Raw genomic sequence first — 13,770 nt, forward strand, 5'->3', positions numbered from 1 at the left:
TATAATCTATAGTAAAAAAAATGTCTAAGTTGCACTCATCTATTTGGTGGTGCAAACCAAATAAACCCATAATAATGTTGAATATTACATTCAAATGAAAATTGTAACATCTCTAGTCTTGAGAGAAAATAATACAAACAAAATGATCAAGCATATATACAGTATTTGGACACTAGGCCTTAACTTGAACAACAACTTTTCCAATGTTGGAGCTAGAGAATAAGGAATTCAAGCTCTCCAAAAAGCAATCAATTCCGATATTTATTTTATTCTTTGACTTAATCTTGCCTTCTTGTAAGTATATTTCCATATCTTTGGCAAAATCTCCAAAACGATCCCAATATGAATCTAGCATAAAACCCTCCATCCTTACTTCCTTTCCCACCATATTCAGAAGATTCCTAATGCCTTCTCTTTCTGTCCAAACCTATACCAACATTATAACTATAATTAGAAAATCAAAGCTTTGTGCATTTGATAAATTATTGAGTCATATATATGTGCTATGTTTAAAATGCATTTGATGAAGTGTACCCTATATAACCGTGTCCACCTGATTATATTGAGATATCATTCCACAAAGAGGTATTCTAGCATACTTGTTGACATGGTTAAGTACAGCTTCAAGCATTTTACCACCAACATTGTCAAGGTAAACATCAATACCATCAGGAAAATACCTGCAAAATTCTAGTCTATATATTAGTAATTTATGTCATGAATCTTTCTAAGCACAAAATTTATGTCATGAATCATTCTAGGTAATTTATACTTCACAATTTAGTAATTTACATTTGGCAAGTTCCTTTATACAGGGCCAGTCCAATCCTTATGCAACTAAAGCAATGGTTTTAGGCCTACCAACGTTTTACGTTAACGTATATTAAAAAAAAAACCCGAGTTTAAGCCAAAAACAACATGTGATTTAAAAGTTGATGTCTCTAACCTCTAGTAACAATGAGTTTGAGGTGTGCCGTGTGCCGGCCTTGCCTCTTTATACATCAATATCTAAAAGGAAATGAAATGATAAAGAGAAAAAAGATGAATTACATACTTGCTTAAAGCGGCGTCAAAATCTGATTCCGCATTATAGTTGAAACCGTCGTCATATCCAAATTCCTCTTTAATGAGGTTGACCTAAAAAAACCAAAAAAAGTGTAACTTGTAAGTAATTTTCTTGCGAATTTTCATATATAAATTACAAGAAAAGAAAGAAAAGATAAGTCACCTTATCATCGGAGCCCGTGCTTCCGATGACCCGACATCCTCGGATCTTAGCAAGCTGGCCAGCACTCATACCTACAGCACCAGATGCAGCAGATATGAATACATGTGATCCTGGTTTTGGATCTCCTATTACCTCTATTCCCAACCATGCTGCAAACCCCGCTACTCCTGCAATTTTGAAAAACAAAATATACTTAAATATAAGTCTTACTTAAAAAATACTACGCACATTATGTCAAAAAATTATTAAGTGTTTTAGGAGATGAAAAATCAAAATTGAACCCATCTATATACAAAAGTGCTTATAATCAGGACTAGGGTAGTAATTTTTTAGGACCAGGGTAATACTCCATGCGGTCTCATATAAGAAAATATTCTTTTTTAGATTCATTGAATAAATAATGTATATGGTTTTCATTGTAAGTCAGGTACATTACTTATTCAATGAACATAAAAAAAGAATTTTTTTCTTATATATAAGATTGGAGGGAGTAGTTCTTTAAGAAACAGGTACATTAAGTCTATGTTTAAATTCTCATATGAGCCTGAAGAATCATAATAAACCATTGTGATTTTGATAAAAATTGTACTTTATATTTCATTAATATTGTAATATTACCGTGATTTTTCAAGTTAAACATGTCAATTAAATTATTAAAAAAAACATGTTTTTTTTTTGTCTAGTTGCCTAGAAATTCACTTCTTGAGGTGTGTTGCATATATAATACATTGTCTCTACCGACTGAGTTAAGCTAGTGAGAACTAAACACGTTGTATTTAAGAAATGGTTATAATTTTTTAAGGAAATGGTTATAATTAAAATGTCCCTTTTTAAGAAAGAGACATTATATTTTTTTTGAAAGATGATATTTTAAGAAAAGGATATACATACATACACATATACATATATATATATATATATATATATATATATATATATATATATATATATATATATGCTAACTTAGACCAACCTACAAATATTAAAGTGTTAGCAAGTATGCACCTTTTTATTTGGACAAAAAATACTCACTTGTGACCAATGTAGTCAAGATCGAGATCCTACGTAGAATCGGTTGGTTGGTGAAAGAACGTAAACACGAGGAACGTAACACGGTTCGTAAGTAGGATCAGTAGATAGAATTGAGAGAAATGTATAGAGAAAATAGAGGGTAAACAAAGGAACCATGCATAAAACAGATATAATAAAGGGAAAACAGAGGAACCAAGCAACAAAATATAGAAAAACAGAGGAAACAGACGAAATACGGCAAAAACAGAGGAAACGGAAGAAAATGGCAAAACAAAAAAAAAAACAGAGGAAATAGAGCAAAACCAAATCAGAGTAAAAATTGAAGCACGGTCGAGATGTCGTGGCACGTAAGATCGTGCGATCCTACGAGCCGGGACTCGTTCTTGACTACATTGCTTGTGAGTATTCAAACAAGTTTTAAATGAAATGTTATTTTTGTAAATTTAAGAAACATTTTTTGGAATGTTTTATTGAAAATTAAAAAATTGAGTGCAATTTACTAAAGTGTCCTTTATTTTAAATTGGTTTGATTAATGGAGGCAAGGAGATTTTTGTCGAAATGAAAAAATACCTACTTGCTAGACCTTTTTAGTTTAGTCTAAGTTACCAAACAAATATATATAAATATATATTTGGGTGTGAAATTAAAAAGAAATATAGAAAACGAACCTAAAGTACCAAGATAATCTGACAGTGAAATCCCATTAGCAGGATCAATTTTCCTCATTATGTCAGAAGAGGGTACAATACTATACTCAGCAACGTAACCATTCCCATTCAAAAGGATATCTCCTTCAGTGTATTTACTATCCTTTGATCGAATTACTCTTACAATTGCAAATACTCTTTTAAGCACCTGCAAATATATATATTCATATTATGTAATGAATTAAACAACAATATATGCATATACATACGTATAAAATAGAGTCTAGAATTGAATATATAAAAATCTCGTAACATCACTAAAATTAAATCTCCAAATTATTAAATATCAGAATCACTTTTTATTTCTTTCTAATACGTAACAAACAACTCATAAATGTATGTACCTGATTAATCTCATGTTGTGGCATATAAAGGCCATCGATGGTGCCGGTGATTGTTCTGCGAAGATAAGGATCAACGGAGAGAAGGAGAGTTTCGACGGCTAGATGGTTATCAGGGATTGAATCGTCGGCAAGAGAACGAGAAACAGTCCGGAGTTTAAGATGATCTGAGGTCGGAACACCTTCAGGACAATATTCAGCTAAGTACCATTCTCTGCTTTCTACCATATTTTCCATGATTTTTCTCTTCTTTCGTCTTCTTCTTTCTAGCAGATAATTATAGTTTTACGTACTTCCCATGCAATGTCACCAACATGTAGTGTTTGATTCTCACGTATGAAATTGCATGTGGCTTATGCTTATCATTTGTCAAATTAGATGCGGAAATGACGAGGAAAAAATAGAGTATGGAAGATCTATTTTTAGATCCGGCAGAACATTAATATATAGCCATGCATGCAACTTTTTTGAGGAGCTTTTTTTTTGGGCAACCTTCTTGAATTTGGAATTTCTTTTTAAACATAACCTAACTAGGAAATTTTAATTTGTCTAGAAAATAATAACATATTTTATATTGAAATAACAAATTGTGTTCAAGTGCTTAATAAACTTTAACTTCGGTGGTGTCTAACATCGACACGACATCCACATTTGTAATTACAATAAAATGTTTTTTTTTTCAAAATTTCATCAATGTTTACGTGTTGGTGTCTATGTTCGTGCTCAATAAACTTCAACGAAAGACAAATTATTCATGAGAATATAATTTGATTCTTGGTTAAACAATTTTTTGTATAGCAAAAAATAAATGACATGTAAAGCCCAAAGCATTGAAATATTCAGCCACACTAACCTAAAAATTAATAGATTGAAACATTCAGCCACACTTACATAAAAATTAATAGTTAGCACATCCAATCAAATAATTACAATTAACATAAAAATTAATAGATTGAAACATTCAGCCACACTTACATAAAAATTAATAGTTAGCACATCCAATCAAATAATTACAATTAGGTTGGACAATAATAAAAGTTAGGTCTAGTTAACCGGTGTTCATGTTGCACTGGTTAACATTTCCAATGAATCATTTCCTTTTACAATTTCTTTAACAAGTGTCTTGGGACACCGGTTAACATTTCCCATAAAAATTAGATATATTAAAAATGGAAGACTTACTTGCAGTATTAACCCCTCAAGTTTCACAAATGTGTGATTTTGACCTCCCAAGTTTAAAAGGTGCTATTTCAACCCCACAAGTTTGTCTCCTTTTTTGATTTACCACCTCCATTCATATTTTGACTAAATTGAGATGTGGATTTTAATCATACATGCGGCATGATCTAATTAGAGTGCCCTAGGCGAAGTCGTCAACCATATCCAAGTTACTGAAAAACTCTAAGTACTCCACAACAACATATGTTGCGTTCTTGTCTAAGAAGATGATGGAGCCCACCAAGAAAAGAAAAGCATATACACTCTGATGGTGTCGTGATCAATTAAGTTGTAACTCGTGGTGGTGAGGTATGTCAGTCCACTTTATCTAATGGCGTCCACGAATTCGAACCACATTCCAACTGGACTATTTAGACAAATCTTTTTTCGATTTTAGAATATGAAAACATGAACAACATATTTTGGATTCTAAAATCCAAACGAGACCATTACGAAAGAAAGGAGAAAAATTACAATTGAAAATGCTGGATTTAAGCCTAACATCTTGTTTAGTAGTTAAAAACTTCACAAATGTGATGGATTCAAGCAAGATTTAATGAAAAGTGGCACGATATAGTAGGTTTTGGATTTGGCGGGATTGAGTTTTCTTTTCAATAGTAAATAAAAATGAAGGAGTAGGAGGAAGAGGAGGGATTCGAAAGGTATATAGGATGGTGCCATTTAATTTGGGAAAGCAAACTTCTTTCCCATCATAGGAAAGTAAATCTCAACCATTAGATTCAAGAGAAACATTGATTTTATCATAGTCTTTCTACATTATATTTTTTCCCCTTTATCTTCAACCTTACAATCATCAACCAAATATGATTAGATATATTACTAGATTACGATTTCATTTTTTAATCAGATTTCAATTTTAGTTTAGTTTTAAAGGAAGCGTTATGAAATCTGAAAGCTATTACTACTGAAATGGAAAACAATGTTGGAATGTGGAAGCAAGAAATCATGATGATGGAAATAGAAAACGAAGTGTTTGATTCATCTGAAACTGATTTAGATTACGAATTCGACGCGCCTCGCTTCTTCGATTTCACTGCACAACAACAACAATCTCTAACTCAACTTCCACAACCTGAACGGTGGTTTCGAAACCACCGGAACCTATCCTCCTTCTCGTTCGTTCTCTCATTCAACTTTTCTTCTCTATCTCTCTTTAGTAAATGAGTGTTCTTGTTGATTCCATTAGAACAAAAAGGGTTGTTATGGTAATTTCAAGCAATTACAATGAAAGAGTTAATACCAAAATCGGTGGTGCTGGTGGGGTTTATTTGTGTTGGTTGATGATTGTAAGGTTGAAGATAAAGGGAAAAAAATATAATGTAGAAAGACTATGATAAAATCAATGTTCCTCTTGAATCTAATGGTTGAGATTTACTTTCCCAGAAAAGAAGTTTACTTTCCCAAATTAAATGGCACCATATAGGATGTGTTCAGATTATACAATCGGAACAAAAAAAATAAAAAATGCTCTAGGTGTTTTCACAAATACAAGGAAAGAATGAGGGTTGGGACGTAGTTAAAGACAAAATTAGTAACACTAGCACCTTAGACTGTCACACATTAAAAAAAAAACATAACCAAAAGATTAGGCAACAAGTTTTTTAAGTTAGCAACTATTTTGTGTCATCATTATTTAAAATTAATGTGTCCGTCCCTGCAAAATAATCTTAAATATTATTACATTCACATGAATATCTTTTACATATCCAGAAAAGTTTGAAACAGAAGACCAAAAGATGAAAAATATATGGTTAAAACATACACTCTGCGCAAATAATACATGATTATGATCAAGCATATATAGTATTTGGACACTATGCCTTAACTTGAACAACAACTTTTCCAATGTTGGAGCTAGAGAATAAAGAGTTCAAGCTCTCCAGAAATCCCTCAATTCCGATATTTATTTTATTCTTTGACTTAACCTTGCCTTCTTGCAAGTATTTTTCCATATCTTTAGCAAAATCTCCAAAACGATGCCAGTATGATTCTAGCATAAAACCCTCCATCCTCACCTGCTTTCCCACCATATTCAGAAGATTCCTAACACCTTCTCTTTCGGTCCAAACCTATAACAACATTATAACAATTTACTAATTAGAAAACCAAAGTTTTTGTGCATTTAATAAATTATGTAGTCGTGTATATATGTGCTAGGTTTAAAATGCAGTTGATAAGGTGTACACAATATATGTTCACCTTGTTATATTGAGATATCATTCCACAAAGAGGTATTCTAGCATGCTTGTTGACATGGTTAAGTACAGCTTCAAGCATTTCACCACCAACGTTGTCAAAGTAAACATCGATACCATCAGGAAAATACCTGCAAAATTCTAGTCTATAATATTAGGAAGTTAACTTAATTTTCTAAAACTAAAATATTTAACTAGATCCTTCTGAGTATGCCAATTTATGTCATGAATCTTTCTGAGTGCAAATTTATACTTCAAAATTTTCACATGGATGGTTGCTTTATACATGGCGGTCCAATTCTTATGCAACTAAAGCAAGGGTTTCAGGCCTATGAGCATTCTACTGAACATATATTAAAAAACTGAGTTTAGTAAACAAAAAAGGTATATGGTCTAACAGTTGAGGTCTCTTTTTCTTTTCGGTTTCTCATAGGTTCCCTCCATCAGAGGTTATTCTCTTTCAACTGGAATTCGATTCTTGGTTCTCCATGTTGTGAAAGACGAGCCCCTTCCACTAAATCCAACCCCTGTTGTTAGCAGTGGAGGTCTCTAATTTCTAGTAATAGTGGATTTGAGATGCAAAAGTTTATTTTACTTTTTTTACTTCTTATATATGTTGGGTTGGCCTTGCATTTATATAGCAATATTTGTAAAGGAAAGGCATTGATAAAGAGAAAAGACAGATTACTACTTGCTTAAAGCGGCATCAAAGTCTGATTCCTTATTGTAGTTGAATCCGTCGTCATATCCAAATTCCTCTTTAATAAGCTTCACCTAAAAATCCAAAATAAACTGTAACTTGTAAGTTTCAAGTTGTAAGTAATTTTGTGTATTTTTTACATACATAAAGATGGATCCTCAAACAATTTCTTCAATCCTTCATTACAAGGGTGAGTTAGTGACATGTTTAAGTGTAACTGTGTTTTGTTTTTTTCAATACACAAACACATGTTGTAACTGTTTTTGTTTTAATTGATGTACAAACCAAATCTGTGGACCTGATTTACGGAAATGGGAATCATGAAACAAAGCACAAGGTTATGACAGTCTAAAGGGTCTATCAGAAAAAAAACGTTTGAAAGTATTATAATGTAACTAGATTTCCCCTGCTATCAGCACCGGTAGGAGTGAAAATATCTGTATGGATTGAATTACTTCATCTGCACTAGAAGGTGTGTAAAGATTACTATCGAAATTCCATCACTTGAGCCATGATTTTCACTATGAATTGTGCTACTTCCTTTCATTGTTTATCTGTCTAAGAAACCTTTTTTAGGTGTTTCTAGCCATTGTGTTAGTAGGACAATGTGGTAGTCTGGTAGACTTGTAGCTGATGGAAATATGATTTTTCCAAATAAAGTAAACAAGATGAAAATGTGTCATCTTTACTTTCTCATTCATTTCATGGTGTTTTTCTGTCATTTGCTAACCATCTATTTTCTTTTTGTAATTTATTTCCTACCATGTTGCAATATGTTTTAGCAAAAGATTACATATTTTTTAATGACGTATTGTTTTCTCCTCTGTCACACTATGGATGTGCTTGAAGTCTGTTAGATATATACAATTTCAAACAATTATGCCCAACATGCATCGCACGGGTCCATGATCTAGTGATTTCAAATAGAGAAAAAAAGAAAAGAAATGATAGGTTACCTTATCATCAGAGCCAGTGCTGCCGATGACCCTACATCCTCGGATCTTAGCCAGCTGGCCAGCATTTATACCGACAGCACCAGATGCAGCAGATATGAACACATTTGATCCTGGCTTTGGATCTGCTAGTACCTCTATTCCCACCCATGCTGCAAACCCCGGTACTCCTGCAATTAATTAAGTGTATACTTAGATTTACAATGAATTTGGAAAAATCACAATTACCTAAGGAATGAAAAGTAGACATGTATAGAAAAAACTGACCTAAAGAACCAAGATAATCAGACAAAGAAATCCCATTTGAAGTATCAATTTTTCTAGTTATTTGAGAAGAAGGTACAATACTATATTCAGCAACAGGAGCATTTGGATTCAAAAGAATATCCCCCTCACTGTATTTACTATCCTTGGATCTAATCACTCTTACAACTGCAAATACTGTAATGACCTACATACATAATGAATTAATATGCATATAGTTAAAGTATAGAATAAAATGAAATAAAAAATGTACCTGATTAAGTTGATATTGTGAAATGAAAAGGCCTTCTGAGGTACCAGTGATTCTTCCACGAAGATAAGGGTCAACGGAAAGAAGGAGAGTTTCAACTGCTAGATGATTATCAGGGATTGAATCATCGGCAAGAGAAAGAGACACAGTACGGAGTTTAAGATGATCTGAGGTTGGAACACCTTCAGTGGAATATCCAGCTAAGTACCATTCTCTGCTTTCTACCACTTCGTCTCCCATGCTGTTTTTACTCTTTAGCACCTGATACCTGATAGTAGATAGATAGTTAGTTCCACTTCCACTTCCACTTCCACTTCTTTTGATGTAATGTCGTGTAGTATTTGATTCATGTGAGACCAATAATAGCTTATCAATTAGGTGCTTTACCACTTACACTTCTTGATTGCCGAAAAAAAGAGAAAACGCTAGAAGGAGGGGTTGAACCTCCGACCTTGTGGTTAACAGCCACACGCTCTAACCAACTGAGCTATTCCAGCATCTTGCTTTATTATTCACATGTGTTTTACTTCAATCGTTCTAACTTTTCACCAATACGTACATCAATATAGTTTTTAAATTAAACTATCATAAAAATTAAAAAAATTTAGTCTATAAGCGTTCAAAAACTTTTTGTTAATCATCTAAATTCAGTCCATCAATCTCTCTAATCTCACATTTTCTCTAACTTCATGATCTTTCAAATTAGAGAACAAATAAAGTTAGTTTTAGTCATGGCTGGTGTGGATCCTTCAATGATGAAAATGTGTAGAGAAGCTTAACTAGGATGGAGGAGATAGAGAGTTCTTCATATCAACTGTTTTTATGGTTAAAATTTTGTTTGTAGAACAACAAATACAAGTGTCAACCCAAGAAGAGAGTTTTGCATATGAAAATAGACCTTCAATGTGGCTTCTTTTTTGAGTGGAAGAATATCACTACCACGTGATAAATATGAGAATGAGGATAAATAACAAAAAGTTTTCTAATGTTGAGAGACACAATTATTGTTTCTCTTATCAAGGACTCGATTATTGTTTGTTTTATAGTAATTTTGAGAATATATTGATGTATTTTAATAGTTTATGATCTATTACCAAACAACTAAAGGAGGACTAAATATTAGTTGGCGGAGTAATTTATAAACATTTGAATATATTTTAATATAACTTTCGAAGAAAAAAAAAATTAATTAGTCCAGAGACTAAATTGATTTCAATCAAATATTAACGCCCATACTTAGGTCACAAGTGAGGTGGTCGTTGAGTAAAAAAAGTCCAAGGGTGGTTGTCGAAAAAAGAACAGAAAGTGAGGTGTGGATTTGTTAAATTATTACACGATGCAATAATTCTTTTTTTTTTTATTGAAATAAAAAAAAAAAAAAGTTGCCCTTCAAATTAGACTTTCCCTGATGATTTCAAACCTTAACCACCCTTCAAATTAAGGTAATTAATTATGAAACTTAATAAAAGGTAGTTAAATTCTACCAAAAAGAACATGAAAGGTAGTTAAAAGCAAAATTAGTTTTTAAGTGCTTCTTCTCCGGAGATACCTCTCCATCATTGGACTTAAAATAATATAAATTATGGTCCCAGATGATTTTGGATTGGACAATACGTGTCTAATGAAATAAATAATATAAACCTCGTCTATTTGCAATTTGAATACAAACATAAAGGTCATTTTCAAGTAGTTGCAGATCAGATAAGGATTGTCATGGATCAGATCATAAACTTCCCAATAACTTGTCACAGCAAAGCTTAACTATTTCACATAGGATATTTTTATGTTCTATTTACATGATTGCTCCTTGTGAACATTTCACATTAACATCCCAAAAGTGTTCTCCCCGCTGTAAGTCATATACAGGAATCCATCTTCATCCTTGTTTTCCTCATAGATTGCAGACATCATACCAGCTGCATGAAGAGAAAGAAAAGAAATTAAATCACAAAATAAATCACTCAGTTAATCACCATAAAAGAAATAATACTAATGCCATCAACTACAATAATAATCCATATATATATATATTTTTTTTTTGACAGAATAATAATCCATATATATTACCAGTTGGTGGTAAAATGTTCTTCACAAAAATGAAGATGGCCTTCTCAGGACTCAATTTGATTCTCTTCCGCACCACATACACGAACTGGCCTACAGTTAGATCAGCAGGAACCAGATACCTACAATCAACAAACAAACGACGCACCATGAATAAAGATGAAAACATACCACACACATGGACAGCAGTTAGAAATATAAACGGCACATTAAGTTGATTGTCAATATTCTAAGTAGAAATATGATTTATTGCACCAAAAGTTACTAATGTCATACTAGATATGTCAATGTCTATTATAGAACTGTGGAACTGCTTATTTTCTCCAGATTCAAAAGTCATTTTACAAAACCACTTTTCCTTTAACTGGGAGGGTGTGTGTGTTTCTGTGATGAAGACAAGGGAGAATCGTCCAACCTCCAATGTTACTAGAATTAAGTAATGAAGATTGAAAGCTGTGCAACTAACCGAAAAAATTGTTGGAGGACAAGAAATCATAAGCATGTGTAATGAAGTTAAAAAATAACAAAGGGTGCAGATAAATGTAACTTCAACCATATTTTTGACACACGGGATTTCAAGTTTCAACATTTACTTTCAATTGTTATCACTGAAGCCTAAACCAAAATCCCTCTTTTGATGTAGATCAAATATATTAATGGGAATTCACATGAATGAAATGAAATCATAAAAGCATCTACTGTTGTAATTGAGCTTGGCAATGATCCTTTTTTATTCACCAATTAACTGTTAGTGGCTTTATCATATTCGTTGGAACATTAAAGCAGAGATTAGAATACAAGTCTTTTGTATATGTTTTATGTGCTAGAAATTAATCAAGATTTTTTTGTCTAACTTAAATTATCTTTAACCATTCAACCAAATGAAATAAGATGCAAAGGTTTGCAAGGTTAGGAACAATCAAGTCTAATACCACAAACATATATGAAAAATCAATTAAATTCAGCCCTCAATAAGACACATTCCAGAACTGTGATGAAATATGGCTCTAGTCTAGCCCAAGTAAAAGTGTAAATATTTGCAAACGTCAATGAACAACCCATGTTCAACGAGGTGAACCACAACAAATTAATGCAGAGAGTAATTACTGAAACATGAAATCATACTTAAAATAAAAAATTAGAGTTCATAAAAATGCAAAAAAGAACTTCCTCTTCGCAACAAATATAAATGACTAACTTTTTTTTATCAATGTCTGGAACATCACTCTTCTCAGCCCTTTCAACAATAACCTACACCCAAAAGATTAACCAGATTAATATAAAAGAACTGATATCATCATTACATATGTACGCACAAAGGTGAAGATTAATAAACGAACAACGTACTGGAATTCTATCGGGATACTTCTCCCTTATGCGAGCAGCTTCAGCCTGTCTCCTCTCTGAATCATAAAGTTTATAGTACAAATCAGAGAGCATAAGTTGGTAACTTGGTAGTGATGGATACACAATCATATCACCCCACAAAGACAAAACCAATGCTATAATTCATACATCAACAGCTAACTCTCATTGATAAGAAATTCAAATCAGATAAACCAAATAGCAGAACTGAAAAAGCAATACAAAATAGTATATATGCATTCAAGCAATATACCTTAATTCATTGCTTACAACTAAACTAAATAGAGAAAAAGCACAACAATTTGCACCTAATTTTGCAAAACTTCATCTTTTGCAAGTAAACAATCATTTTCATCCTCCAATGTGAGGCGCTATCACAATAGTCCTTAAACGTATCAAAATTACAAAAATATGCCTAAATGTATCTTTTTTATTCTCTGATTTTCCATTCCTTCGATATTTAGTTTAGTCCTGGAATGTATCTTTCATTAGTCACTTTGGTCGATAAAATTACCAACAATTTAACAACAAGGGCACTCTCTATATGTATTTGTAATCTACATTCAATCAAGGACAATAACCACGGAGCATCAAACATTTAGGAACCAAAATAACCGTTTAATCATTCTTTTGCTGGACAGACAAAAATCGGATTCATATTACAAATGTTTTTTAGCCAAATTTTCAACTTTAAGGAACAAAATTCACATAACGATCATAATAGGACAAAACCCAATTTTTCAAATTCCAAACCATAAAATTAAACAAATAAAATGTCTAATAACCAAAACATAAAATCGATTAATTGCATCATCCAATATAACCTAATAAAACAAAAATTGGCAAAAGGGTGAAAAGAACGAACCAAGGGGGTGTTCCAATTTGAAGGAACTCTTAGCCATGTTGATGATTATGCTGCAACAAAATTAGGGTTAGCGATCGATCGATCGACGAAGAAGCAATGAAAGGAATAGAGAAATTAAACGTTACCAAAAGGGTTGAGAAGAGAAGAGAGATAAGAGAATCCCTAGAAGAAAAGCAAAGGGAAAAAAATTCTCTCTTGATTGATTGCGGAAACAAGATTGGAAAGGATTTGGCAATTAGGTAACGTATAAGGCTAAACTTGAGGACAACTCATATGCCAAAATTATTAAATTAAATTATCCGCGACATTATTTATCGCCAAAATATGACTATTTTTTGAAAGGATCCAAAATATTGACTATCATATTTTTTCTTTAAAGAAAATGACTATTATATTTTTATTTTGTCGAGCACCAAAATATGAGTATTCGAAATTATATTTTTTCCACAAAGTACAAATTAATTATGAAAAATTTTAAAAGGTAACAAAACTCAAATATCTAAACAATTGAAATTTGAGTTGAAGTCTCTTATTTTAACTTCTTAAGCATGCTTGCCAAAATCTTA

The 13,770-nt window shown here is 32.2% G+C and overlaps 3 protein-coding genes and 1 non-coding gene across 5 annotated transcripts; all 4 read right to left on the bottom strand.

Annotated features, from left to right (window-relative positions):
- Positions 1-61: 61 nt before the first annotated feature.
- Positions 62-4,095, bottom strand: LOC11420102 (2-alkenal reductase (NADP(+)-dependent)). 2 transcript variants are annotated; one of them, XM_003596924.3, is made up of 6 exons: positions 3,313-4,095; positions 2,930-3,116; positions 1,229-1,395; positions 1,055-1,137; positions 554-680; positions 62-427 (listed from the first exon to the last, which is right to left on the bottom strand). In XM_003596924.3, the coding sequence occupies exons 1-6, from the start codon at positions 3,544-3,546 to the stop codon at positions 173-175; spliced, it is 1,053 nt and encodes a 350-aa protein (XP_003596972.1). In that variant the 5' UTR covers positions 3,547-4,095; the 3' UTR covers positions 62-172. The 2 variants fall into 2 exon arrangements, with proteins under 2 accessions (XP_003596972.1, XP_039686100.1); XM_039830166.1 differs by having other exon boundaries at positions 290-427; positions 535-680; positions 3,313-4,093.
- A 2,104-nt stretch (positions 4,096-6,199) lies between these two features.
- On the bottom strand, positions 6,200-9,295 carry LOC11408863 (2-alkenal reductase (NADP(+)-dependent)). Its single transcript, XM_003596926.4, has 6 exons — positions 8,914-9,295; positions 8,664-8,847; positions 8,400-8,566; positions 7,435-7,517; positions 6,748-6,874; positions 6,200-6,617 (listed from the first exon to the last, which is right to left on the bottom strand). Exons 1-6 carry the CDS (start codon positions 9,148-9,150, stop codon positions 6,363-6,365), a joined length of 1,053 nt encoding a protein of 350 aa, XP_003596974.1. The 5' UTR covers positions 9,151-9,295; the 3' UTR covers positions 6,200-6,362.
- Positions 9,296-9,333: 38 nt separating this feature from the next.
- TRNAN-GUU (transfer RNA asparagine (anticodon GUU)) lies at positions 9,334-9,407 on the bottom strand. The gene has a single exon. It is a non-coding gene; the product is annotated as a tRNA-Asn (tRNA).
- A 1,118-nt stretch (positions 9,408-10,525) lies between these two features.
- On the bottom strand, positions 10,526-13,525 carry LOC11431581 (autophagy-related protein 8C-like). The gene is made up of 6 exons (XM_039830743.1): positions 13,330-13,525; positions 13,205-13,254; positions 12,322-12,377; positions 12,173-12,225; positions 10,978-11,096; positions 10,526-10,826 (listed from the first exon to the last, which is right to left on the bottom strand). Exons 2-6 carry the CDS (start codon positions 13,239-13,241, stop codon positions 10,729-10,731), a joined length of 363 nt encoding a protein of 120 aa, XP_039686677.1. The 5' UTR covers positions 13,242-13,254; positions 13,330-13,525; the 3' UTR covers positions 10,526-10,728.
- Between the last annotated feature and the right edge of the window lie 245 nt (positions 13,526-13,770).

Source organism: Medicago truncatula, chromosome 2 (assembly GCF_003473485.1).
Source record: "Medicago truncatula cultivar Jemalong A17 chromosome 2, MtrunA17r5.0-ANR, whole genome shotgun sequence".
Classification (NCBI taxonomy): domain Eukaryota; kingdom Viridiplantae; phylum Streptophyta; class Magnoliopsida; order Fabales; family Fabaceae; genus Medicago; species Medicago truncatula.

What these genes read in the sequence shown, in the direction of transcription:
- LOC11420102 (XM_003596924.3), bottom strand. Translation starts at nt 3,546, where the DNA reads ATGGAAAATATGGTAGAAAGCAGAGAATGGTACTTAGCTGAATATTGT. An exon ending in GCACGGGCTCCGATGATAAG is followed by an intron (nt 1,138 to 1,228) that starts GTGACTTATCTT and finishes TGGTTTTTTTAG; the next exon opens with GTCAACCTCATTAAAGAGGA. An exon ending in TGATATCTCAATATAATCAG is followed by an intron (nt 428 to 553) that starts GTGGACACGGTT and finishes ATGTTGGTATAG; the next exon opens with GTTTGGACAGAAAGAGAAGG.
- LOC11408863 (XM_003596926.4), bottom strand. Translation starts at nt 9,150, where the DNA reads ATGGGAGACGAAGTGGTAGAAAGCAGAGAATGGTACTTAGCTGGATAT. An exon ending in GCACTGGCTCTGATGATAAG is followed by an intron (nt 7,518 to 8,399) that starts GTAACCTATCAT and finishes TTGGATTTTTAG; the next exon opens with GTGAAGCTTATTAAAGAGGA. An exon ending in TTTGATGCCGCTTTAAGCAA is followed by an intron (nt 6,875 to 7,434) that starts GTAGTAATCTGT and finishes AGAATTTTGCAG; the next exon opens with GTATTTTCCTGATGGTATCG.
- LOC11431581 (XM_039830743.1), bottom strand. Translation starts at nt 13,241, where the DNA reads ATGGCTAAGAGTTCCTTCAAATTGGAACACCCCCTTG. An exon ending in CAAATTGGAACACCCCCTTG is followed by an intron (nt 12,378 to 13,204) that starts GTTCGTTCTTTT and finishes TTTATGATTCAG; the next exon opens with AGAGGAGACAGGCTGAAGCT. An exon ending in AGTATCCCGATAGAATTCCA is followed by an intron (nt 12,226 to 12,321) that starts GTACGTTGTTCG and finishes TTTTGGGTGTAG; the next exon opens with GTTATTGTTGAAAGGGCTGA.